The 27,595-nt window shown below is 37.0% G+C and overlaps 8 protein-coding genes, 1 long non-coding RNA gene and 1 pseudogene across 16 annotated transcripts in view; 1 reads left to right on the top strand and 9 right to left on the bottom strand.

Moving 5' to 3' along the window:
* Positions 1–27,595, top strand: part of LOC136702112 (uncharacterized) — a 269,541-nt gene that overhangs the window by 11,976 nt on the left and 229,970 nt on the right. For all 8 annotated transcript variants that reach the window (XR_010803888.1, XR_010803886.1, XR_010803889.1 and 5 more), the window contains one exon: positions 14,165–14,260. This is a non-coding gene — a long non-coding RNA (uncharacterized lncRNA). The remainder of the gene's footprint in view (positions 1–14,164; positions 14,261–27,595) is intronic.
* On the bottom strand, positions 2,942–3,925 carry LOC136701949 (trace amine-associated receptor 13c-like). Its single transcript, XM_066676749.1, has one exon. It carries the CDS (start codon positions 3,923–3,925, stop codon positions 2,942–2,944), a length of 984 nt encoding a protein of 327 aa, XP_066532846.1.
* Positions 5,926–6,886, bottom strand: LOC136701948 (trace amine-associated receptor 7f-like; annotated as a pseudogene).
* On the bottom strand, positions 8,291–9,265 carry LOC136702313 (trace amine-associated receptor 13c-like). The gene has a single exon (XM_066677322.1). It carries the CDS (start codon positions 9,263–9,265, stop codon positions 8,291–8,293), a length of 975 nt encoding a protein of 324 aa, XP_066533419.1.
* LOC136702316 (trace amine-associated receptor 13c-like) lies at positions 10,553–11,539 on the bottom strand. Its single transcript, XM_066677326.1, has one exon. It carries the CDS (start codon positions 11,537–11,539, stop codon positions 10,553–10,555), a length of 987 nt encoding a protein of 328 aa, XP_066533423.1.
* LOC136701946 (trace amine-associated receptor 13c-like) lies at positions 12,720–13,691 on the bottom strand. Its single transcript, XM_066676747.1, has one exon. It carries the CDS (start codon positions 13,689–13,691, stop codon positions 12,720–12,722), a length of 972 nt encoding a protein of 323 aa, XP_066532844.1.
* LOC136702371 (trace amine-associated receptor 13c-like) lies at positions 16,610–17,624 on the bottom strand. Its single transcript, XM_066677402.1, has one exon. The coding sequence runs from the start codon at positions 17,622–17,624 to the stop codon at positions 16,638–16,640; it is 987 nt and encodes a 328-aa protein (XP_066533499.1). The 3' UTR covers positions 16,610–16,637.
* Positions 18,733–19,799, bottom strand: LOC136702325 (trace amine-associated receptor 3-like). The gene has a single exon (XM_066677344.1). It carries the CDS (start codon positions 19,717–19,719, stop codon positions 18,733–18,735), a length of 987 nt encoding a protein of 328 aa, XP_066533441.1. The 5' UTR covers positions 19,720–19,799.
* LOC136702499 (trace amine-associated receptor 13c-like) lies at positions 22,256–23,242 on the bottom strand. Its single transcript, XM_066677589.1, has one exon. It carries the CDS (start codon positions 23,240–23,242, stop codon positions 22,256–22,258), a length of 987 nt encoding a protein of 328 aa, XP_066533686.1.
* LOC136701945 (trace amine-associated receptor 13c-like) lies at positions 24,906–25,889 on the bottom strand. Its single transcript, XM_066676745.1, has one exon. It carries the CDS (start codon positions 25,887–25,889, stop codon positions 24,906–24,908), a length of 984 nt encoding a protein of 327 aa, XP_066532842.1.

The raw sequence follows: 27,595 nt of genomic DNA, 5'->3' as shown, positions 1-27,595 counted from the left end.
TTGACTAAGTTTTTCATCATGGTGGGTTATATTCTTCCCGTTTTATCACGATTTTAAGTATTTTTCCTCTGGGAAAAGAGCAAAAAAGACGAGAGTTGTGCTTGCAAACTATGATATAAAATGCTCTCTTTGTAGACATCATTAATCAAATAAAATCAAATTTATTTGTATAGCGCTTTTCACAACTGATGTTGTTACAAAGCAGCTTCACAGAATTCCAGTAAGAAAAAGATTTGACATGAAATGTAAAAACAAATGTAAAACCCTCAAGTGAGCAAGCCAGGGGCAACAGTGGCAAGGAAAATCTCCCCCAGCTGAGGAAGAAACCTTGGGACGAACCAAGGCTCACAAGGGGTGACCCATCCTCCTCTGGTCAATCTACTGGTAATAGTTAGGAGTCCGTGAGAACTTCAGTGTAGGGGCAGCTTCAAGGCACTTGGTGGTTGCTGGAGCGTGGGCAGCTGGTCTGAAGCGTGGAGGAGGATCTCGACAGTCATCCATCAGTGTCCAGACAGACAGGTGGGCAGTCGTTTACTCGGAAAGATGTAAAGGGATGGAATTAGTTTTGAACTGTTTGGTGTTTGTAAAGCAGAAAATGTGAACATTTCCAGAGTGTGGCTAATGACTCCGGCAGATCTGACTATGACAGCTTTAACTAAAAGGAGAGAACCAGAAGGACACACAGACGCCGGAGCATCCTGAAACACTGGCATCCCTCCGCTCCACCGTCAACAAACCTGAGTGATCGCGTGAAGCGGCGGGACGACAGCACCAGCGTCTCAGTTTACTATAATTCCCTGTGTCCATGGACCCCCCGGATCTGCCGCTTTTATCTATGGGGGAGCATTAGCTACCAAAAGATAAACTAAACAAATGAGTTTTTAGCCTAGATTTAAAAAAAATTTTTTACAGACTGTGTCTGAGTCCCGAACATTTTCTGGAAGATCATTCCAGAGTTTGGGGGCTTTTCCCCCAGCTGAGGCCTTCTGAATACTGGGAACAATTAAAAATCCAGTATTCTGTGATCTGGCGGCACGGTGGCACAGCAGATAGTGTCGCAGTCACACAGCTCCAGGGGCCTGGAGGTTGTGGGTTCGATTCCTGCTCCGAATGACTGTCTGTGAGGAGTTGGTGTGTTCTCCCCGTGTCTGCGTGGGTTTCCTCCGGGTAACTGTCTGTGAGGAGTTGGTGTGTTCTCCCCGTGTCTGCGTGGGTTTCCTCCGGGTGCTCCGGTTTCCTCCCACAGTCCAAAAACACACGTTGGTAGGTGGATTGGTGACTCCAAAGTGTCCGTAGGTGTGACTGTGTGAGTGTGTCTGTGTTGCCCTGTGAAGGACTGGCGCCCCCTCCAGGGTGTATTCCCGCCTTGCTCTGGACCCACCGTGACCCTGAACTGGATAAGGGTTACAGACAATGAATGAATGAATATTCTGTGATCTGAGTAAACGTGGAGGCTCATAATAGGAAATTTTATCTTGAGTGTATTCAGGAGCAAGCCCGTGTAGAGCTTTATATGTTAATAACAGAATTTTGTAGTCAATGTGGAATTTAACAGGCAGCCAATGAAGTGATGATAGAACTGGACTGATATGTTCAAATTTTCTAGTTTTAGTGAGGACCCTGGCTGCAGCATTTTGAACTAGTTGAAGTTTTCTTAAATTGCTGCTGGTGCATCCTGACAGTAGTGCGTTACAGTAGTCAAGCCTTGAAGTAATAAAGGCATGTACTAATGTTTCTGCGTCCTGAAGGGATAAGGCAGTTCTAATCTTAGCAATATTGCGAAGATGTAAAAAAGCTGTCCTAGTGATACTGCCTATGTGTCGATCAAATGATAAATCCGGGTCAATTATGACACCAAGATTTTTTGCTGCTGAACCAGGTTTAACTGGAAAGTCAGCGAGATTTAAAATTTAAAATTTTTTATTCATTAGGGTTTTAGACAGACGTGTCTGCAAATCCACACTGTTATAATTAGTGTAGAATAAGTCTCTGCTTCAGGATGGTCTTTTTCACCTTTCACATGCTGAACGCAACATCTGTTTCTTCCAACAAACAAGTTTAAACATGGACTTGTCTGACCACAGAACCAGTTTCCACTGTCTTATGGTCCATCCCTGATGGCATTGGGCCCAGAGAGCTTGCCAGAATTACTGTGCAAAATTAATACATGGTTTCCACTTTGAATAATACAGTTTCTGGTTGCTTTTCTTGACACAGGGATGGACTGTGTTAAGTGACAGTGATTTTCTGAAGTACTCCTGAGCCCATGTGGCTATGTTCATCTGATGGTCTTTCTTTTTCATGATGATAGTCTTTATTTAATACACTTATTACTTCCTGGCATATTGCACTCAATGTAAGGTATTTTTGTTTAATTTGTGCTGTAGTTTGAATGTTAGATCCTCTTTTGTAAGTCGCTTTGGATAAAAGCATCTGCCAAATGCATAAATGTAAATGTAATGATCGTTTCGCAAACAATGCTCCACTTGTTGGCTCAAGTTTGAGCTGGTTGACAATTCTCTCACAAATTTTGAAATAAAGTGATGAACAATGACCTATTTTGCATGAAAAGACTGAGACTTTGGTAAATGCTCTTTTTACACCTTTTATATTCACCTCTTTATTGTGTAATGCTTCAAAACAGTGTAAGATTAACTTTCTGTAAATGTTTCACTGTTTTTTCACTCAGTAGTATAGATCACAGTATTACTGCGGTGTTGTTAAAATGAGATGAAAAGTTAAAGATGAACTGATAAACAAACTGAAATCATTTCACCAGGTTTTATATTGTAAATATAAAAGTAGCATCAACATGTCCTGATTTAATGAAAAAAAAATAAAGACCTAAATGAACACTGAACTCAATGCACATTTTTGTAAATTGATCAGTGAACTCTTTTACAGAATTCACTGTTATATTACAGAGATAATGTTTGATTAGTTAGTGGACAGTTATCAGTGCAGAATCCATTCTGAATATTTGAAGTGTTAAAATGATTTTAATACACTTTCTAAACCATGGATAAAACAAGGCATAAATCACTGGATTTACAGAAGAGTTAAGATATAAAAGAATAACTAGTTTTTCAAAAACAGTGGTTTCTATGGCATTACTTACTAAAGCACAAAGAAAATAAGGAAATATACAAGCGAGAAACACAGCCACTAAGATGCTCAGCACGCTTGCTGCTTTCCTCTCTGATTTCATAGAGTCAGATTTTTTCTTTGAGGCCTCAGTCTTAGTTTGGTTGTTCAGGTCTCTAATAGCATTGGCATGTTTCTTGGCAATAATGAAGACTAGACCATAAAATATGATTATAGTGGAGCATGGGATAACAAAAGCAAACAGGAGATCAATCACAGACCAGACTTCTTGCAACACAAAAACACACTCTTCAGGGCACATTATCAGCCCTGCGTATGTTCCATTGAAATAAAGCACCGAGGTGTTGTATGACATTAATACAATCCAATTAAAAGACACAGCTACACAGGCTGTGTTTACAGACACCACTTCAGTGTAGAGAAAAGGGTTAGAGATGGCAAAATATCGATCAACAGCAATAAGAGCCACATTATATATTGATATGCTCGTGACAAAGAAGGAGATGAAAATATAAACTATGCACAAAACTGATCCAAACACCCAACAGGATTCAGTTAGCCGACTTAACTGAAATGGAAGGACAAAGAGTCCAACCAGAAAGTCTGACATTGCCAGAGACAGTATCAGCATGTTAGTCGGTGTGTGGAGCTGCTTGAAGTGACAGACAGAAATAATAACAAGCATGTTTCCACACACTGTTAAGAAAACGACAACAGCAGCACAGGCATAAAAAAACACATATACTGCAAAAGATACAGATCTCTCTGGACATGAAAACAGTAAGCAGCGATCAGTTTGGTTTAGCTCTGTAAGATTCATGGATCCAAGTCTAAGACACAATCCAAGTCCTGGGTTCTTTTGGAGACAGTGATTACACTTGGACTAGTCCAGTTTCATAACAAAATAAACTCTAGTCTGAGCAAAGAGCGGCTCTGATATTTATACCGAATAGACCCAGCTCACATTCTCTTGACACACATGATGTAATTGATTCACTTGAAAGTGGGAATCTACAGGGGGATTTATAATGGACCAGGGCGGACAGCTCACACTTTCATTTGGTTTATGCTTTTATTTATCTGATACAGATCAATAGCAGATCAGTAGGCTGAACTCAAACAAATTAGAAACAAAAAAAAAACAAAACACTGTAGCTGTTTCTCTATGCCATACTGGACTGGCATATTTTGGAAATATTTGTGCTTTCCTTATGTGGCACATTCAAATTCAAAATGTCAGTGACTGCAATTGCTTGCATTCAGGTCAAAAGAGGCATTATGTACAATTCATTTATTCATTGTCTGTTACGCTTATCCAGTTTAGGGTCAGGGTGCATCCGGAGCCTTCCTGGAATCACTGGGTGCAAGGCAGAAGCACACCCTGGACAGAGAAAAGAGGCAGGGAAAAATAGAATATAAATTCCATAAAAATCTATGGAATTTTGAAGCTCAGTCTTACAAATTCTGTCAGAATTCAGATTAACCCCAACTTTTTCATTGATGTTGAGTCTTGGCCTATAAGACCAATCCGCTGTGCTGAGAAACACCAGCAACTTCTTTGTTTTATGGTGGTGCGAGTGGATCAGACACAGCAGTGCTGCTGGAGTTTTTAAACTGTGTGTCCACTCTCTGTCCACTCTGTGAGACACTCCTCTCTCATTGGTCCAATTTGTAGATGTAAAGTTAGAGACAGTAGCTCATCTGTCACTGCACAGTGTGTGTCGGTCTTCCTCTAGTCCTTCATCAGTGAAACAGGACGCTGTCGGCTGGATGTTTTTGCTTGGTGAACTATTCTCATTCCATTACTCCACACACACTAGTACACCAACAACACTGTCACAGCAGATGTTTGGAAAAAAGGAAGTGGTGTTAATTTTATGTTTGATATGATGCATTTTCAGTCATTTAGGACACATCAATAAATAGTTTGGCATTCAGTTACTCAGGACATAGTTTAACAGGTTAGATGGACTGGAAACACTTTTTTTCAGTATTACAAAAATGGCTCTCGGACATAACACACATTGTGGGAGAGGTTGGGGTGGTCGACTGTGTCTGTGTGTATGTGTGTGTGTTGTATTGGCCCATTGAAATGGTAAATGAAAGCATGTATTTTTCTGTCCACAGTGTGGCAGCAGAGGCCAGCAGTTCATAAGTCACATTAATATATTATAGTGATGGGAGCAAGACAGCAGGTTGAAGGTCAAGGTCTCAATGTTTCCCTTAGAGTACCTTCTGCTTTTGTTTATAAAAGTACATATTATATAATCTGGCTTTGGGTTATAATAAATGGTACTGAAGAGGGGTGAGGAGAAATGTAAAATATTCTCAAAGGGTTAAAGAAACAGCATCCTGGGCTGTCTAATTTCGTGATGGCAGAATTTAGATTCAGGCATACACAGATTAACTGATTGGCAAATATTATTAGGTAACTGAAAGAAGATTAGGTCTTAGGACCTTTTAGATCCCTCTAGGAGACCCCTCTGTTTACCACATGAAGGAGCAGTGGAGAATGCACATGTCAGAGTGCTTAATTTTGAGTATGAATGTGCTCAGCCCAAGAATATAAATGTTTCATTTTCCTGGTTGTAATTATTATAGGAGACATTATGAGACTAAAGTTTCTTGCTGTTTATCAAACTAAAGAAAACATTTAATTGACTTAATTGTAAAAGAGGTAAACAAAACACTTTAAAAGGTAGTTTAAAAATGTAAATGTATCTGATTCATGTAGACACACAGTACAAGGTCAGTTCTTGTACTTTTGTACCATTTAATTAATATCAGTATTATATTTATATTAGAGTTTACCTATTTGAGTTAGCAGACATTTATCAAAGCAGAATCTGTTCTGAATATTTGGTAAGTTAAAATGACTTTCATACACCTTCGAAACCATGGGTAAAATAAAGCATAAATAACTGGATTGATGGTTGAGTTCAGATATAAAAGAGTCACTAAGTTAAAAAATGACTCTGTTTCCATGGCACTGCTTATTAATGTATACACAAAGTATGGAAACAAACAAGCTAGAAACACAGCCACTAAGGCCTTTGGCTGCTTTTCTCTCTGATTTTATCATGTTTGTGTTGTTCTTTGAGGCCTGAGTTGTAGTTTGATTATTCAGGTCTCTAATAGCACTGGCATGCTTTTTGGCAATAAGGAAAACTAGACTATAAAGTATGATTATCACAGAACTTGGAATAATAAAAACAAACAGAGACCAGACATCGTGCAGCACAAAAACACACTCTTCAGGACACATGATCAGACCTGTGGACTTTCTATTGAAATAAAGTAGTGAAGAATTGTAAGAGAGTAATATAAACCAGTTACACAAAACAACAGTGCAAGCTGTGGTTACAGTCACTTTCTCAGTGTAGAGAAATGGGTTAGAGATGGCAAAATATCTATCAACTGCAATAAGAGCAACGTTGTAAATGGATATGCTTGTGACAAAATAGGAGATCAGAACAGAAAACATGCAGACAGCTGTCCCAAAAATCCAGCAGGATTCGGTGAGTCGACTTAACTGAAATGGCATTACGAACACACCAACGAGAAAGTCTGATATTGCTAGAGAGAGGATGAGCATGTTAGTCGGAGTGTGGAGCTGTTTGAAGTGACAGATGGAAATAATAACAAGCAGGTTTCCACACACTGTTAACAGAACAACAACAGATCCAGACACACACACCAGCACATACACAGCAGATAAAGATCTGTCTGGACAGGAAAACAATAAGCAGCAATCAGTTTGATTAAGCTCTGTAAGATTCATGGATACGGCTGGTGAAATGACAGCTTGTCTTCTCCTTAGATGCAGTGCTTGTAACACTTCAGGTTCACAGTGAATTGAACTATGACTGAGCAGATGAAATCTGTGATATTTATATCTAACAAACCATGCTCACTCCTACGCACACCACATGATGTAATTGACAAAGGAAAGAACAAATAGCCTCCACTTTTCTTGCGAATGCTTTATGTTTTGGGGAATTTGTGCCCATTTAGTGAAAAGAGCATTTGTGAAGAGTTGTAGCTCTCAGTTGACATCCCAAAATTTTTCAGTGAGGTTGAGGTCAGTGTCTTGTAGAGGGCACTTCATTTACTTCTTCACCAAACTCATAAAATCACATAAATTTTGACCTTACTTCACGCCCAGTTGCACAGTCATGGTAGAAAAGGGCCGATCCTCAACCTTTTGCCACAATGTTGGAAGCAGTTGTCTGAAATGTCTTTTTGTGCTCCAACTTTAACATTACCACTCACTTGGACTAAGGCCAGCTTCAAAGCATTATACCAGCTCCCCTAACCTTTACTGGTGACACTAGTAAGTAGAGGCATTTGTGTCAGTTTGAATTCTGTAGTGAATCTTTGGTGATATTTAAGCTCTCTGCTCTGCAGGTTTGCACAGTATATCTCTGTGGTTGAGTTGTTGTTGCTACTAAACACTTCCATTTCACAGTAGCAACAGTTGCATTTGACAGAAGTATCTTGAGATGAGCACGGACTTGGGGGAAAGTGGATCCCTGACAGAGCCATGTTTAAAAGTACAGTTGGATGTGTGGAGATTACTTGATGTTATACCTGTGAGAGTATAGATTTTGCCAATGTAGTTTATACGAAGATTAGTTTACTCTTAATTTTGCAAATAATATCAGCTGAATTCACTCATTATAAAGGTATTACTTTTTCTACATATATGGGTGTATATGTGTGATTTTATTAGAAATATACCATAACAGATGCAACTTTATTTCATTTGTGAATTTCATTTGACAGTGTTTTATTTACCATGAATATTTCTCCAAGCAAAATCCAATATTATTTACATTATATACACAAAGACACCCAGAGACCACGAGGTTCATTATAACTGAGGTAAACCCACTGGGGGAGTAATCCCTTGAGTTGGAGTCTATCTCTGCCATAAAAACAATAAATCTCACTACAGGTTTGAAGCAGCCAAATTTATCAATGCCCATATCTACATTTGCACATATTTCTATGAAGTGCTACTAGCTGATTTTTCTTAAAGTTTGAAAACATTTTGGTTAATTATACTTAATTACTGTACATTAAACTGGTTTCCAGAACAGTTCTAGCTCATATATCAAATACACTTCTGCTGAAATGACTTTGTTTTTTGCAGGTGTTAGTGACAAAATACATGTTTTGTTCCTCAGAGAACCTTAGTCAGGGCAGAGTCTGTTCTAAATATTTGAAAAGTTAAAACCAGTTTAACACATCTCCTGAACCATGGATAGAACAAAGCATAAATAACTGGATTAATAGTAGAGTTTAAATAAACTAGGACCAGCAGTTTTTGAAATGATTCTACTTCTATTTCAGTTACATTTCCTAATAAACTGTAAATAAAATATGGAAATAGACATACCAAAAACACAGACACTAGGATGCCGAGCACCTTTGCTGCTTTTCTCTCAGATTTTGAGCCTGTCGCATTCTTTGATGACTGAGCATTAAGCTCTCTGATAGCAGTGGCATGTTTTTTGGCAATAATAAAAACTAGAGCATAAAGTATAATTATCACTGTCAATGGGAAAACAAATGTAAACAGGAGGTCAACCAGAGACCAGGCCTCATTTAACAACAGAAAGCAGTCTCCAGGGCAAGTTACTATATTTTTCAAGGTTCCACTGAAGTACTGAAGCGCTATGTTATAAATCAGTAAAACAAACCAGTCACCTAACACTACAAAACACATTGTGTTCACAGACACTGCTTTAGTGTAGAGAAATGGGTTGGAGAGAGCAAAATACCGATCAACTGCAATCAGAGCAATGTTATAAATTGATGTGCTTGTAAGAACATAGGACGATAACATAAAACATATGCAGAAAACTCTATTAAAAATCCAACAGGATTCAATCATCCACATTATTGCTATCGGAATCACAAACACTCCGACCAGAAAGTCAGACACAGCCAGAGAGAGGATGAGCATGTTAGTCGGAGTGTGGAGCTGCTTGAAGTGACAGACAGAGATGATGATGAGCAGGTTTCCACACACTGTTAACAGAACTACAGCAGCTGCAGATACATACAATAACACATACACTGCAGTAGATACAGATCTCTCTGGACAGTGGAACTGAAGGCAGAAATCTGTTTGATTAAACTCTGTAAAATTCATGGGTTACATTCGGTTTAATACTCTTCCTAAAACATGGGTTGAACTGCATAACAACTACATTAATGGTAACATTCAAATAAAAAAGGTTCCACACTGATTTGAATTATTCTTGTTTCAGTTACATTTCCTAATAAACTGTGAAAATATCAATGCAACTAACCCCTTCAAACATCAAAACACAAAAATAAATTTCATTCTTCCTTGAGTGAAATGTAGGATGAGCAGCTGTGAGCATCGATATTTATATGCTCCCAAAGTCGTTCACTCTCTCATGTGGCTAATAATAGCTCCTTGTATGTGATGTAGTGGTGAGGACAAGCTCAGAGAGCACTCAAATTGACTCATGCTCAAACCTTTATTTTTAAATTTGACATTTTAGGAATTGACAAGGTTCTAGTTCTTGAGAATAATATTGAGAATTATACAGGATTTAGGACTGAAGGAGTGATGAGATTGGACAAATGACATTCTGTGAGTGCTGATATAGAGTATAACAGTAAAGTAGGACATTTAACTCTACATGTATCATACCATCTTACAGTTTGTTCTTTTAAGTGTTCAATAAGCAGTATTACACCAGAGGGGTTTTTCAGTGTCAGGCTCTACAGCAGCAGGGACTTTGGGCTTGGTTGGCTTCTACTTGATATGCTTTTATATCTATGGCAGGACACAGATTCTGCTCTTTACACATATGCTGCAGATCATTGTGGATCATGTTGAAAAATGAACACTGTCATGGCAGGAAAAAATGTGGGCACAGTGTTGTCTCTCTGTACATACAGCAGGCACAGCCAAAATATAATTACAGTGAGAGATTGGAGAAAGTTTTATTAAAAATGACTCAAAATGGTGTCCAAAATTTAGGCTCTTTTCCACCAATGGTAAAATTGATTTACAAGCCCCAGACTGAGAATCTCTTTTTGACATGCAGGGTAAAACAATAGTTAGTGTGTCAAAACTTTCTCAATCTTTTAGCTGAATCAGAAGCCCTTCAGGAACTACTATAAAACCTGGAAGATTCATGGAGAACATTATGCCAAGTTTTTTTTATACAGTTTTGTGTTTTACTGAAGTACAAGATAAAAAAATCCACTGCTTTATTGAATTTTTTATTTTATATGATTAGATTTTCAGAAAGGGTAATCTAATATATCAGGAAAAAGACAGAAAGAGCAGTGGCTGGTGCAATAGATATCTGTAAAAAAGCATTTGACTAAACCTATGAATTATTGAAAATTTGTTTGACAAATGCTTTTTCAACAAATTCTTAGCGTCCTGTTCCATTCATTAAAGAACTGTTATCAATGCAGAATCTGTTTTTAATATTTGAAGTGTTAAAATTAGTTTAACACATCTTCTGAACCATGGGTAAAACAAAGCATAAATAACTGGATTAATGGTGGAATTCAAATAAACTAGGACCAGCACTTTTTGAAAGGCTTCTACTTCAACTGTAATGACCTTGCCCAACAAACTGTAAATAAAATAGGGGAACAAACAAGCTAAAAATACAGACACCACAATCCCAAGAACTTTAGCTGCTTTCCTCTCAGATTTCATTGAGATATTATTCTTTGATGTGTGAATCCTTGTCTGAATATTAAGGTCTCTGATAGCAGTGGCATGTTTTTTGGCAATAAAAAAGACTAGAGCATACAATGTGATTATTAGAGTGCAGGGCAAAACAAAAATAACTATGAGGTCAGCCAGAGACCAGACCTCATCTAAGGCCAAAAAGCAGTCTCCAGGACACAGGACTAAACTTTTGAAGTTTCTATTAAAATAGTGGACTGCTAAATTATAGGTGAACAATATACACCAATCACATAAAAGTACAAAACACATTCTGTTCACAGAGACTGCTTTAGTGTAGAGGAATGGGTTGGAGAGAGCAAAATACCGATCAACTGCAATCAGAGCAATATTGTATATTGATGTGCTTGTAACAAAATAGGAAGTTAGCATAAAACATATGCAGAAAAGACTATTAAATATCCAACACGATTCAACCATCCATATTATTGCTATCGGAATCACCAGAAGTCCGACCAGAAAGTCAGACACAGCCAGAGAGAGGATGAGCATGTTAGTCGGAGTGTGGAGCTGCTTGAAGTGACAGACAGAGATGATGATGAGCAGGTTTCCACACACTGTTAACAGAACTACAGCAGCTGCAGATACATACAACAACACATACACTGCAGTAGATACAGATCTCTCTGGACAGTGAAATAACAGACAGTGATCCGTTTGGTTAATATCCATAAAATTCATGGATCCAGCAGTTGTGTTGTTAAATAAATTATTCAGATCCTGGAGTCTGCTGAGAGGAAGCAGTGGTCCATCTCTCAGAGCTGAAGTGTTGCCGGATGAACAGTCAGCAGCTCTGACATTTATATGATGGAGAATTTGGAATGTGCTGGAGTTACAGTTTGATACATATTCATTCATTGGGTGGAGCAGTGGGAAGGCACAAGTATTCATGAAGGCTAGAGTTGGTGGCAAAAGAGAAGTAGTACTGTCTAATTTAATTGGTAAAATATTTTTCAGAAAAAATAATCTGAAAACATTTCATATTTACATAATTTTGAATGAGTGGAAAATATATATGGAAAAACTCATTTAAAATGAGTTTAATTGTTCTAACTATGCTGAAATGGTGTCTGAAATAGGGTGTAGATTTCTGCTGTATTTTGACAGTTCTGTTTATTGGGTAGGCAAGATACAAAGGTTGATACAGTGGAAACAAGATGACCAACATATACACTTTTAAGTATACAATTTAGAAATATTAGCTCTAGAATCATCATTAATTTCTAAAATCTCATCCAAAGGAGATTTTGAGGGAGTATTAGGGAAGCCTTTAAGTGCATTTCTAACAAAATTCAGAATTTGTAAGACTCTAAAGAAGTGAGTTTTAAGAGAAGGAAATAGGGTACCAAGCTGTGTAAAAGTTCAAAAAATGCCATCTACATAAAGATCATTAATCCTCTTAGTACTTCTTAGTAGATTGAAGACCAAAATGAAGCCAGAATTGGTGCCAAATACATACTGAAACATTTATTAATGTGTAAAACAGAACTGAAGAACAGTAGGAGCAGTGATTATTTGTTTATATATTTTTTGTACTGTGAATTTGAAAGTATAGAATTTTAAAATCTTCCAGAGGAATTGTTTATATATTTACACACCACAAAAAAGAAAAAAACAAACATTAAATAAATATAATAATGACATAAAATTTAAACAATTATTTGAATCCGATTTAATCCATAAATATTTGTATATGTTTAATGTTTGTATATGTTTAATATGTTTTTGGCAGGCTCTGCTGAATTTTGGAAGAATAATTTTTAAAATAATGAATATCATGAAGTATCCAATGAAATAGAAACTTCTGAATGTATGAAAAAGTAAAAAAAACAAACAAAAAAAAAACATCAATTACAATCTATCAGTGAACCATTATCAGTGCAGACTCTGATTTTAGTATTTTAAGTGTTAAAATTAGTTTAACACATTTCCTGAACCATGGGTAAAACAAAGCATATATAACTGGATTAATGGTGGAGTTCAAATAAACAAGGACCAGCACTTTTTGAAAGGATCCTACATCAATTTCAATGACTCTGCCTAATAAACTGTAAATGAAACATGGAAAGAAACAAACTAAAAACATAGACACTACTATTCCAAGAACTTTAGCTGCTTTTCTCTCAGATTTCATTGATATGTTATTCTTTGATGTCTGAGTCCTAGTCTGAATATTAAGATCTCTGATAGCAGTGGCATGTTTCTTTGCTATGAAAAAGACTTGAGCATACAGTATGATTATTACAGCACAGGGGAAAACAAAGATAACTAGGAAGTGAATTAGAGATAAGACATTGTCTAATGGTACAAAGCAGTCTCCAGGGAACATTACTAAACTTCTGAAGTCTGTTTTGAAACAGTGAATTGCTAAGTTATAGAATATTAATATACACCAGTCGCATAAAAGCACAAAGCACATTCTGTTCACAGAGACTGCTTTAGTGTAGAGGAATGGGTTAGAGAGAGCAAAATACCGATCGACTGCAATCAGAGCAACATTGTATATCGATGTGCTTACAAGAAAGTAGGAATTCAGGGAAAAATATATGCAGAAAACGCTATTAAAAATCCAACATGATTCAATCATCCATATTACTGCTATCGGAATCACCAGAAGTCCGACCAGAAAGTCAGACACAGCCAGAGAGAGGATGAGCATGTTAGTCGGAGTGTGGAGCTGCTTGAAGTGACAGACAGAGATGATGATGAGCAGGTTTCCACACACTGTTAACAGAACTACAGCAGCTGCAGATACATACAACAACACATACACTGCAGTAGATACAGCTCTCTCTGGACAGTGATCTGTTTGGTTAATCCAATTAAAACTCATGGATCCAGCAATTAATGTATTGTCAAAGAAATAATTCAGGTCCTGGAGTCTGCTGAGAGGTGGAAGTGGTCCATCTCTCAGCTGAAGAGTCATTGAGTGAATAGACAGCAGCTCTCAGACTTATATGTTGGAGAGTTTGGTATAAACTGGAGTCACAGCTTGATGCATATTCAGTAAATGGGTGGAGCAGTGGGAAAATGCAGATATTCATGAAGGCGAGTTTTACTGTCCTCTTTAATCTGTAGATTTTCTTTGAATAACACCATCTGTTTGCTAAGTTTGTTTCATATTTGCAATATCAGAAACAATTATTTGTGGTGACATTCACAATATCTGTAAATTAAAATATATACAAAGCAATATAAAACCTGAACAGAAGGGGGTGCTATTCAATTGTTCTTGTTCTTGCACTAAGATGATCTTACTGGTAACTGCATCCCTAAATATCATTTAACAGTGTTCCTCCTCTACAGGTTTGACAATGCTTGCCCTTCTCCATGACATCCGTGGATCATTCCAGTCTTGAGTAGGTGCATCCACTGTTATCTCGGATTCCTACAGGCAACAAGGTAAGTAAACACATTATTTACTCTACACTTGTCCTGTGTGTGTTGCTCTGTATCTTCCTGGTGATTAGACAGGTAAGAGCTTGTGGAGATAAAGGTAAGGTAGAGCCAGAAATCTTGTGGCCCTAATGCTAATGTCATATGATATGTTATATGTTATGTGAGGACAGCTGCAGAGTGGTGAGAACCAAATCTACAGGTGGGTTTTTTTTCCTTGCAGGCTCCGTGTTAAGTAGCTGTTGGCTACCAAAGTAGTATATAAAACACCTCCTTCTGCACCTACACATACTACATCTAACACAAGGCCATTTATGCTTTAGCCACATACACAGATAAGCCATAACATTATGACTACCTCCTTGTCTATACACTCACTGCCCATTCTCTCAGCTTTACTGACCACTTAGGAGTGCTGTCTAGCTCTGCAATTACAGACGGTAGTCCATCTGTTGTTTGCATGCCCTGTCAACCTCCTTCCCCCCTGTTGTTCATCGCTCAGGACCCCCACAGAGCAGATGTGATGTGGTGGTGGATCATTCTCAGCGCTGCAGTGACACTGACGTGGTGGTGGTGTGTTAGTGTGTGTTGTGCTGGTGTAGAGTGGATCAGACAGAGCAGTGCTTCTGGAGTTTTTAAACCCCTCAGTGTCTGGACTGAGAACAGTCCACCGACCAAAAACAGCCAACCGACAGCGTCCTGTGTCACTGATGAAGGACTAGAGGACGACTGACACACACTGTACAGCGACAGATGAGCTACTGTCTCTAACTTTACATCTACAAGGTGGACCAACGAGGGAGGAGTGTCTCACAGAGTGGACAGAGAGTGGACACAGGGTTTAAAAACTCCAGCAGCACTGCTGTGTCTGATCCACTCTACACCAGCACAACACACACTAACACACCACTACCACGTCAGTGTCACTGCAGCACTGAGAATGATCCATCACCCATCATATCTGCTCTGGTCTTGACCACTGAGCAACAGGGGAAAGGGGGCAAACAGTGTATACAGTGAAACTGCTGAACTAGTGTCTTGTAGATCTACAGTGCTGCTGTTGTGTGGTCAGTGGAGTTGAGAAAGTGCACAGTGAGTGTAGAAAAAAAGGATGCTGTTGTAATATTTTGGCTCATCTTTATATGTAAAATTCTTTAGCGCAATAAACAAAAACAGTTTGTAAGTGAACCACTGAGACACTTCTCGAATAATCTACAAAAGCTCTCACATGACTCTTACATTGCTTTTGGCTTTAAAGAATAACATTAAATGTGCTTTTCACGTCACCCTAAATGAACAGACATGTGAACAGAACAGACAATGATCCGTTTGGTTAAACCACGTAAAATTAATGAATCCAGCAATTAAAGTGTCATTAATGAAATACTTAAGATATTAGTTTTTTTTCTAGAGAGGCAGCTATAGTCCATCTCTGTTAGCATCTTTACTGACTGAACATGCTGCAGCTCTGATATTTATATGGTGGAGATTTTGTGTTGGGATTACAGCTTGATGGATATTCTTGCAGATTTGCTGCCAACTTAACTCTCTTTGTTTACTGTAATTGTATGTGTTGTATGTGCAGCACCATGAAGATAATTATTTGTTTGGATGCTCATTCGCGTTATGTGTAAACCTGCAATCTTTAAGTGTAAGATTTCTCACGACCACTATTATATGTATATTTATGCATTGAAATTAGGGCCTTAATATTGTGAAGATGTAAATGAAAGATTTCTGAATCTTCTAAAATGCTCATTCTGTTGTTTACATAATACATGGAACAATAATAATATTTTAATATATTTTTAAAGGAACACATTATTTAACACTCCATTATTCATTCCTGTTCTGTAACCATTTTATCTTGTTCAGGGTCATGGTGGGCCTAGAGCCTATCTGGAATATTTGGGCATAAATCAATAAAACACCCTGAAGAGGGTGCTAGTCCATCACAGTGCACCACACACTCACATTCGCTCACACGCTCACACTATAGGGTGATATTTGAGCACCCATAGGAAACCCCTGCAGTCACAGGGACAACACACCAGACTCCTCATAGACAGTCACCTGAGGTTGGTTTTGAACTCCAGAACTCAGATACAACACTACTTGTTGCACCACTGCACTGCTCTTTATGTAACACCAAATCAAATGAAATAGATATATGTGAAACTATTAAAAAACAAAAAATGTAACTGGCAATTCAGAGAGTATCTGAGTCTGTCATATCTCTTTAATCATGTTACTAGGTTTGTTCAATGTTTGAAATAAATTTTATCCTCAGTTGCACATCTTAAGAAAATGAAAACATTTATTATCTTCATGTACTTACTCTGCTCATAATTTTGTTAGCAAATTCTTATACAATCGTTATATTTCAAAGAACCTTCATTAATGCAGAATCTGTTTTTAATATTTGGAATGTTAAAATTATTTTAACACATTTCCTGAACCAGGTGTAAAATAAAGCATATATAACTGGATTAATGGTGGAGTTTAAATAAACAAGGACTAGCACTTTTTGGAATGATCCTACTTCAATTTCAATGAATCTGCCTAATAAACTGTAAATACAGCATGGAAACAAACAAATTAAAAACATAGACACTACTATTCCAAGAACTTTAGCTGCTTTTCTCTCAGATTTCATTGATATGTTATTCTTTGATGTCTGAGTCCTAGTCTGAAAATTAAGATCTCTGATAGCAGTGGCATGTTTCTTTGCAATGAAAAAGACTTGAGCATACAGTATGATTATTACAGCACAGGGGAAAACAAAAATAACTAGGAAGTGAACCAGAGACCAGACCTCATCCAAAACTGAAAAGCAGTTTCCTGGACACAGAACTAAACTTCTGAAGTCTCTCTTAAAATAGTGAACAGCTAAATTATAAGATATTAATATACACCAGTCGCATAAAAGCACAAAGCACATTGTGTTCACAGAGACTGCTTTAGTGTAGAGGAATGGGTTAGAGAGAGCAAAATACCGATCGACTGCAATCAGAGTCACATTGTATATCGATGTGCTTACAAAGAAGTAGGAGGTAAGTATGAAACACAGGCAAAAAACACTGTTAAAAATCCAACATGATTCAACCATCCATATCATTGCTATTGGAATCACCAGAAGTCCGACCAGAAAGTCAGACACAGCCAGAGAGAGGATGAGCATGTTTGTCGGAGTGTGGAGCTGCTTGAAGTGACAGACAGAGATGATGATGAGCAGGTTTCCACACACTGTTAACAGAACTACAGCAGCTGCAGATACATACAACAACACATACACTGCAGTAGATACAGATCTCTCTGGACAGTGAAAGAGCAGACAGTGATCTGTTTGGTTAAACCCAGTAAAATTCATGAATCTAGCACTTAAATTGTCATCAATTAAATATAGTTTTTCCAGAGAGACAACTATAGTCTATCTCTCTTAGCATCTTTAATGGCTGAACATGCTGCAGCTCTGATATTTATATGGTGGAGATTTTGCACGTCTGTGTGTTGAAATTAGATCTTGATACATATTCAGTAAATGGGTGGAGCATTGGGATAACGCCAGTATTCATGAACACAGTAGTTGTTTGCAAAAGAATTGAATGACTGTCCAATTCAGTCTGTAGCTTTGCTGGCAACTTAACTCTCTTTGATTAGTCTTTGTATGTGCAGCACCATGAAGATAATTATTTGTTTGGATGCTCATTCGCGTTATGTGTAAACCTGCAATCTTTAAGTGTAAGATTTCTCACGACCACTATTATATGTATATTTATGCATTGAAATTAGGGCCTTAATATTGTGAAGATGTAAATGAAAGATTTCTGAATCTTCTAAAATGCTCATTCTGTTGTTTACATAATACATGGAACAATAATAATATTTTAATATATTTTTAAAGGAACACATTATTTAACACTCCATTATTCATTCCTGTTCTGTAACCATTTTATCTTGTTCAGGGTCATGGTGGGCCTAGAGCCTATCTGGAATATTTGGGCATAAATCAATAAAACACCCTGAAGAGGGTGCTAGTCCATCACAGTGCACCACACACTCACATTCGCTCACACGCTCACACTATAGGGTGATATTTGAGCACCCATAGGAAACCCCTGCAGACACAGGGACAACACACCAGACTCCTCATAGACAGTCACCTGAGGTTGGTTTTGAACTCCAGAACTCAGATACAACACTACTTGTTGCACCACTGCACTGCTCTTTATGTAACACCAAATCAAATGAAATAGATATATGTGAAACTATTAAAAAACAAAAAATGTAACTGGCAATTCAGAGAGTATCTGAGTCTGTCATATCTCTTTAATCATGTTACTAGGTTTGTACAATATTTGAAATACATTTTATCCTCAGTTGCACATCTTAAGAAAATGAAAACATATTATTTTCATGTACTTACTCTGCTCATAATTTTGTTAGCAAATTCTTACACAAAGTTTAAATTTCATGCATTAAAGAACGTTTAGCAATGCAGAATCTGTTTTTAATATTTGAAACGTCAAAATTATTTTAACACATTTCCTGAACCAGGGGTAAAACAAAGCATATATAACTGGATTAATGGTGGAGTTTAAATAAATAAGGACTAGCACTTTCTGGAATGATGCTACATCAACCTGAATGACTCTGCCTAATAAACTGTAAATGAAACATGGAAACAAACAAGCTAAAAACATAGACACTACTATTCCAAGAACTTTAGCTGCTTTTCTCTCAGATTTCATTGATATGTTATTCTTTGATGTCTGAGTCCTAGTCTGAATTTTAAGGTCTCTGATAGCAGTGGCATGTTTCTTTGCAATGAAAAAGACTTGAGCATACAGTATGATTATTACAGCAGAGGGGAAAACAAAAATAACTAGGAAGTGAACTAGAGACCAGACCTCATCTAAGGGTAAAAAGCAGTTTCCTGGACACATGACTACATTTTTAAAGTTTCCATTAAAATAGTGAACCGCTAAATTATAGGTGAACAATATACACCAGTCGCATAAAAGCACAAAGCACATTGTGTTCACAGAGACTGCTTTAGTGTAGAGGAATGGGTTAGAGAGAGCAAAATACCGATCGACTGCAATCAGAGCAACATTGTTTATAGATGTGTTTGTCACAAAGTATGAGGTTAAAATGAAAAATATGCAAAAAATATGATTAAAAATCCAACATGATTCAATCATCCATATTATTGCTATCGGAATCACCAGAAGTCCGACCAGAAAGTCAGACACAGCCAGAGAGAGGATGAGCATGTTAGTCGGAGTGTGGAGCTGCTTGAAGTGACAAACAGAGATGATGATGAGCAGGTTTCCACACACTGTTAACAGAACTACAGCAGCTGCAGATACATACAACAACACATACACTGCAGTAGATACAGATCTCTCTGGACAGTGAAAGAATAGACAGTGATCCGTTTGGTTAATCCCAGTAAAATTCATGAATCCAGCCGTTCATATGGCATTAACAAATAATTTGGTTCCTGGAGGCTACATTAGGGCTTCTCTCAAGGCAGAAGTTTCACAGGGTGAATAGACAGCAGCTCTGATATTTATATGGTTGAGATATCACACATGAAAGTGTGTTTAAGTTATAACTTGATGAATATTCAGTAAATGGGTGGAGCACGTTGAAAGTGACAGTATCATGAATGCAAGAGATATCTTAACTGAAATTCGTGACTGTTCAACTTGTAGCTTTATGGCAAACATAAGTCAGTCTGACTGCTGGATGTGAATGTGTTATATTTACAGTACTGTAAACATAATAGGTCATTGTAATTTAAATATTGTAAAGTGGAGACCAAAACATAATCATAGAACAGGCTCAGGGCTAGGCCACTTTTGGCCACTGGTTGGAGACACAGCACCCTTTCCAGAAGCAGTCAAGCTTAATTCTTGGCCTGTGGATGTGTGTGTGGTTCTTCTTTATGGGCTGAAAAAGAAAAGTGACAGATAGACTAACATGGAAAAACAAACACACAAACAAAAATAAAGCCTAAAACTGCAACCCTGTACTTCATTCAGAAAATGCACTTCCTCTTGCAAAAATTATTGCAATTACATGTGCACAACTTACATGTTTTTGTATATTTGTTTATATCGAATGAAGACAAATTAAGTGTGAGAATGGACGTCCTGTCTAATATCATTGTGCCCAACTCCAAAACAGTTCTGGACCAAATTGTTGCCACCTTTTATAAATATTTACTGAAATCAATCACGTCATGTATCCTTGAATGAGTTTCTAACACTTTTCTACAGAATATTTTGTTATGTGTGTTGTGAACTGCACTCCAAATCTCTCAGGTTTGAAGGATGCCTTCATTTATTTGCTGTTTTCTCACATTTCCCCAATTTTTCTGTTGGATTTAGATCTGGATTTGTTGCTGTCCAGTTCCAAACTTTCCAAAACATTGTCTTAAACTTTGTGCATACTTTTTGAAGCCAGCACTGAGCCCTACATACCCACTTGTTTGATATTCTTCAGATTTCATGAGGCCATGGACACAGTCAAGGCATTCAATGCTAAAAGCAGCAAGGCAATCCTAAAACATCTTGAACCATCATCATGTTCTAGAGGACATTCATTCAGATGGATTGTATCTTCCTCAGGTAATCCCTGGCAAACTCCAGTTTGAATATTTTATGTCTCAGTCAGCATGGCGTTCAGTTTGTGTCTCCTATAATAGCATCCCATTTCATTCAGATGGTGACAGGTAATGTGAGCTGGCACTGCTGTGCATTTCCTTTGGGATCAATGCTACAATTTCCTTCGGGATCAATAAAATGTTCTCTTCTCTTATCTTATCTTATTTGTTTGGAAGCAGATTGATGGTTTTAAGCCACGATTCATACAGTCCTCTTTTGAATCCTTCGATCAGATTACCTTTTCGGTCCACATACATGGAGGTCAGCAACAATGGCATGGGATGTACAATTGACACAAAGGCTGAGTCAAGCTTTCTCCATTAAACTGGTTGCAGGGTGCATTTATTGGTGATTTTCAATACAAATTAATTGTGTATCAAATGTTCGAAATTCAGTTTTCTCTCACAATTTTGAAAAGGTGCCAGTAATGTATTCTTGTCTATATCTGGGTTTCTCTGTGTAGAAAAATCTGAGTTTGTTCTTGGAGGTTTTGTTTCAGTGCAAGCAAATTAAAAAAGATCATGTTAATACCGGAGCATGAGCAATGGCAGCTACAGTGTGGGAGATGGGCGAAGTACATTTTCCAATAGAAAGGCAAGGGTTACCAAAATTTTTGGCCATTATAATAGATTTAGAATGACATATTTACAATTTCACGGAACTGGCTGAAAAACTATGGATGTGACTAAGATGTAGCTGAATTATAGGATGAGGCATGTACTAATTTTATCAATCATGAGTTAAATTATTCAAATTTTGAGGTTGTGGTTTTTTTTTTAGCTTTTGACCAAAACCCACAAACTGTACCCACAAAGTATCACAAAGTGATACCACAAAGTGTACAGTGTAATACTTTTGAAGACAACTATGAGAGATGTTAATGCATTGAAATTTTTTTACTGTCAGGGTGTAGAAGTACTGGTTTCAAAACCTTTTAAAATGGCATTTATGAACCACACAAACACACTACAAAAATAATAATTAAATCTACTTAATTTTAGAAGACTTCAAATGTTTGCCGTATGATTTTAAGTTAATATATTGTCACAAGGCATCAAATTATACTTAGACAGATCTGGAAAAGTGAAAAAATATACCAGACATTTAAGTGAAGATATGTATCAGTTAAATATCATGGGATAGATACTTTGGTTTGTACAACTTTTGAAACAATCTCAGCCATCAGTGTAACATGAAGGAATTAAGACATTTCATTATTCATCATTATTTACTTATCAGCATGTGCTGAATGTGTGTAAACCTTTGATGAAATTCATACAAAAACACTGAATTATTTTGATCATTTACAAATATATATTTTCATTAATTAAACAACCTTAATTAAAGAAGAATGTGTTTTTAATATTTGTAATGTTAAAACCAGTTTAACACATCTCCTGAACCATGGGTAAAATAAAGCATAAATAACTGGATTAATGGTGGAGTTCAAATAAACAAGGACCAGAACTTTTTGAAAGGATCCTACATCAACCACAGTAATCTTGTCTAAAAAGCTGTAAATAAAACATGGAAAGAAACAAGCTAAAAACATAGACACTACTATCCCAAGAACTTTAGCTGCTTTTCTCTCAGATTTCATTGATATGCTATTCTTTGATGTCTGAGTCCTAGTCTGAATATTAAGATCTCTGATAGCAGTGGCATGTTTCTTTGCAATGAAAAAGACTTGAGCATACAGTATGATTATTACAGCACAGGGGAAAACAAAGATAACTAGGAAGTGAACTAGAGACCAAACCTCTTCTAAGGGTACAAAACAGTCTCCAGGACAAATGACAAAAACTTTTAATTCTCTCTTAAAATAGTGAACTGCTAAATTATAGGATAATAATATACACCAATTACATAAAAGCACAAAACACATTGTGCTCACAGAAACAGCTTTAGTGTAGAGAAATGGGTTAGAGAGAGCAAAATACCGATCGACTGCAATCAGAGCAACATTGTATATAGATGTGCTTACAATAAAGTAGGAGGTAAATATAAAATATATGCAGAAAAAGCTACTGAATATCCAACATGTTTCAATCATCCATGTTATTACTATCGGAATCACAAACACTCCGACCAGTAAGTCAGACACAGCCAGAGAGAGGATGAGCATGTTAGTCGGAGTGTGGAGCTGCTTGAAGTGACAGACAGAGATGATGATGAGCAGGTTTCCACACACTGTTAACAGAACTACAGCAGCTGCAGATACATACAACAACACATACACTGCAGTAGATACAGATCTCTCTGGACAGTGAAAGAGCAGACAGTGATCTGTTTGGTTGATCCCAGTAAAATTCATGGATCCAGATGTGAATATGTAATCAAAAATAATTCAAGCACTGGATTCTGCTGAGAGGCAACAGTCGTTCTTCAGAGAAGAATAGTTACTATCTGAACATGCAGCACCTCTTATATTTTTATGTTAAAGTTGTCCATGTAAATGTGCTTGAATTACATCTTGATTCATATTCAGTATATGGGCGGCGCGTTGGGTAAGCAGTGTTCATGTATTCATGAGGAGCATAAAAACAGGCATAGACAAATTTTTGGAGGTGCAGAGGGCTCTCCAAATATACACACTTTATTGTTTGAAGGTTAATATGTTTTTAAATTAACTGACTTCCACCACACAAGGGAGAGGCTGAGTAGTGCTAACATTTAACTGTTTTGTTGTTTTGCACTCATACTGACTTTATTTCAGATTTCATCAAATCAATACAAGCTGTTTTCTTATAATCTGAGAACTAGTTTCAATTATTGCACATGGACCAGACACATCTAATAATATGAACAATAACAGAAAGTTAACAAGGTAACAACCATAGTTTATGTACTCTGACAGTCAGTTCTGCTTTTCACTTGGCATGTCCAAAAAGGAGTTGAATGTTGAAATAATATGAAAAGTCAGATCTGAAGAACTCTAGGAAACTGACGTGAATATCTACTTGTATTTAGTGGTAGTTTTTATTTTTTTCATTAAAGTACATTTATTAAGCACTGTTGGTAATTCAGTTGGATGTCTCCTGCGTTTTGAGACATTTCAGTCTTAAGTGATCTGAACCAGTGAAAATATGTGAATATTACCCACATTTGGAGCAGAAATCATGTAAAATTCTCATCTTGGTACATGCTTTTCAACGTTTGGAGTTTTCGCTGTTGTCTAAAAATACTCCAGATGCCTCTGCTATGGCATCTAAGACTGATATATTTTTTTACTCATATACAGACACTGGTGCTTCAGGTGACCCATTTGACCGGTTTCACGCATGCAAATAGATGGGAAAGGTAGACAATTCTGAGGAAACATTATCCGTATTTTAGAAAAAGTGTTTTTCATGTACAATCTTACATGTCACATTTATTTGCGGAATGTTTATATGTTTTACATGAACTGATTTCTACCACACAAGGGAGAGGCTGAGTAGTACTAATATTCAACTCTTTGGCTGCACTTATAATGATCTTCCATCATGTTTCTTCGTATTTCATAATATCACATCAACACTAGTTGTCATTTATAATATAAGAACAAGTCTCAATTATTGCACTTGATGATATGAATTTAGTAAGTTACATTTGGCTTGTTTTATTTCATGTATGTGATTTATTTATTTCCTTTCTTTTTTTTAACGAGATTTTAAAGTCGTTTAGCATATCATTTCATTTCATTTTTAGTACAACTTCTATTACGTGTTTTCATGAAATAGTTTAAAGATTTATTATTTTTTTAAATATCAAATGGGCGAGACACTTTTGATAATATGAACAATAATTGAAAGGTAACAAGGCAGCAACCAGGGCTTATGTATTTTTGATGGTCAGGTCAGCTTTAACCTTGCCATGCAAATAAAGAGTGTTGAAACAACATGAAAAATGTCTGATCTATAGAAATGAAGGAATCAGAAGTGAAAATCTCCCTGTATTTAACAGAGATTAAGTGTTACAATAATTGTAAACTATAATCAGTAAATAACTTTTATTAATGAAGAATGTGTTTTTAATATTTGAAGAGTTAAAATAAGTTTAACACATCTTCGAAACCATGGGTAAAACAAAGCATAAATAATTGGATTAACGGTAGAGTTTAAATGAACAAGGACGAGTATTATTTGAAACAATCCTACACCAACCTCAATGACTCTGCCTAATAAACTATGAATAAAATATGGAAGTAAACAAACCAAATAAACAGACACTACTATCCCAAGAACTTTAGCTGCTTTTCTCTCTGATTTCATTGAGATTTCATTCTTTGAAGTTCCAGTCTGAATATTAAGGTCTCTGATAGCAGTGGCATGTTTCTTAGCAATGACAAAGACTTGAATATACAGTATAATTATAATAGACAATGGGGAAACAAAAATAAACAGTAGGTCAACAAGAGACCAGACCTCATCTACAACAATAAAACATCTTCCAGGACACATTACTACACGGTCAAAATTTCTATTGAAATAGTGAACTGCTAAACTGTAGGAGAATGACAAACACCAGTTGCATAAAACTACAAAACACATAATGCTTACAGTGACAGCTCTGGTATAGAGAAATGGGTTTGACAGAGCAACGTACCGGTCAATTGCAATCAGAGCAATATCAAATATGGACGTGCCTGTAACCATATAGGCAGTTAATAAAAAACATATACAAAACACTCTATTAAAAATCCAGCATGATTCAATTAAGCTAATTAATGTCATAGGGAACACAACCAAACCAATCACAAGGTCAGACACAGCCAGAGAGAGGATGAGCATGTTAGTCGGAGTGTGGAGCTGCTTGAAGTGACAAACAGAAATAATAACAAGCATATTCCCACACACTGTTAACAGAACTACAGCTGCTGCAAATATGTACAAAATCACATACACTGCAGTAGATACAGATCTCTCTGGACAGTGAAAGTACAGACAGGGATCTGTTTGGTTAAAGTCAGTAAAATTCATGGGTTCAGCAGTTAATGTGTTGTAATAGAAATAATTCAGATCCTGGATTCTCCTCAGAGGCAGCAGTAGTCCATCTCTTAGAGCAGAAGAGTTACTGAGTTAACAGGCAGCAGTTCTGATATTTATTTACAGGAGAAGCTGAAATATTCCAGAGTCACAGATTGATACATATTCAGTAAATGGGTGGAGCTGTGGGAAAGTATCAGTGTCCATGGACACATTAGTTGGGGCAATACAGGAAATTGTGTTTGTCAAATGTGTAACTTTGTTGAAAACTTAACTCAGTTGACTTACTGGAAATGTATGTAGCATACATATTACATACACAGACAATATTTGGGAAAGGTCAAGGGGCAGTTTTGCACAATGCTTTTCTGTCAAATTTATCTCATATTATCTCATAATTACAAGTTAATTCTCATAATTTCGAGATACGTCTCATAATTATGGGATATTATGTGGTTTTATCATATCTCATAATAACGAGGTGCTTATCTAATAATAACATGCTGAGGATTTTTCAAAATGCAACAATACTCTTCTATATAAAAGAGTGTAAATATATTCCTATTTTGAAAACACTAGTTCTCATGGTCAATTTAGTGTTTTCTTGTGCTGTAGCCATCACAAAATGTCGTTCTGTGAATTACTTTGCTGTTCCAGAGAACACAGTGGTGCAGCATCCTATACATTTGTGCATTGCTGACACCGTTATGTGAAAAAAAAAACTGACAAGTGCCAGCGGGCCAGTAATGATGTATTCTTAAAAATGATGTTGCTGGCCAATTAAAATCTTTTTTAAAACCACATTTGGCCCGTGGGCTGGACTTTGGATGCCCCTGGCATACAACGAGTGAATTGTGGCAGAGCAGATAATGAGGGAGCTGTGTTTAAAAAGACTGGTAGTTTTTGTCAAATGATGCACTCTTCCAAACAAGTGGTGAATGATTGGGTGTGAATAGAGTGTGGTTAACTGGTGTGTGTGTGTTTCTTTCTCAGAGCTTTTCCACCAAAAAAATTCTAGTTCTTGAACCGGTCCCTTTTCTGATTCTTGGAACCTTGGTTCTTTCCAGTGAACCGGTCCATGTTTCTACAAGTTTAGAGGGGAAACCAGGATATATCATTGCGGATAAGGTTGCGGGGGGCGGTTTGCTGTGGCGTCGCTTTCTTTCTAAATTGGCTGCCCCAGTGCATGTCCAGTGTGTAATTATTTCAAGGCTTGACTACTTCAACTCACTCCTGGCTGGTCTTTCTCTGTAGGCCATCAGCTTTAAAACTCTCTTGCTTGCCTACAAAGCCAAGAATAGACCATTCCTTCCCTACCTTATAGCAATGGTCAAGAGTCGGACTGCACTTCTAGCCCTTTGAGCTTCAATACAGCTCTAATTGGTCTGTCATCACTAAAGACACATGGAAGATTGGCATCTAGACTCTTATCAGTCCTGACACCCAGATGGTGGAATGAACTTCCACTGGCTGTCTGAACAGTGAACTCTCTGAAGAAAAATCTTTGTGACTCACTTAGGTGAGCACTGATGTAAGTACTCACCGTAACAAACTGTTTTTGCATGTATACTGCACTCAACTCCTTTCTTAAGAAGTGCAGGTACACCCCGGATTCCAAAAAAGTTGGGACACTAAACAAATTGTGAATAAAAACTGAATGCAATGATGTGGAGATGGCAAATGTCAATATTTTATTTGTA

Source organism: Hoplias malabaricus, chromosome 7 (assembly GCF_029633855.1).
Source record: "Hoplias malabaricus isolate fHopMal1 chromosome 7, fHopMal1.hap1, whole genome shotgun sequence".
Classification (NCBI taxonomy): Eukaryota; Metazoa; Chordata; class Actinopteri; order Characiformes; family Erythrinidae; genus Hoplias; species Hoplias malabaricus.
Note: the sequence above shows the minus strand (reverse complement) of the source record. Positions and strands in the feature narration are given on the sequence as shown.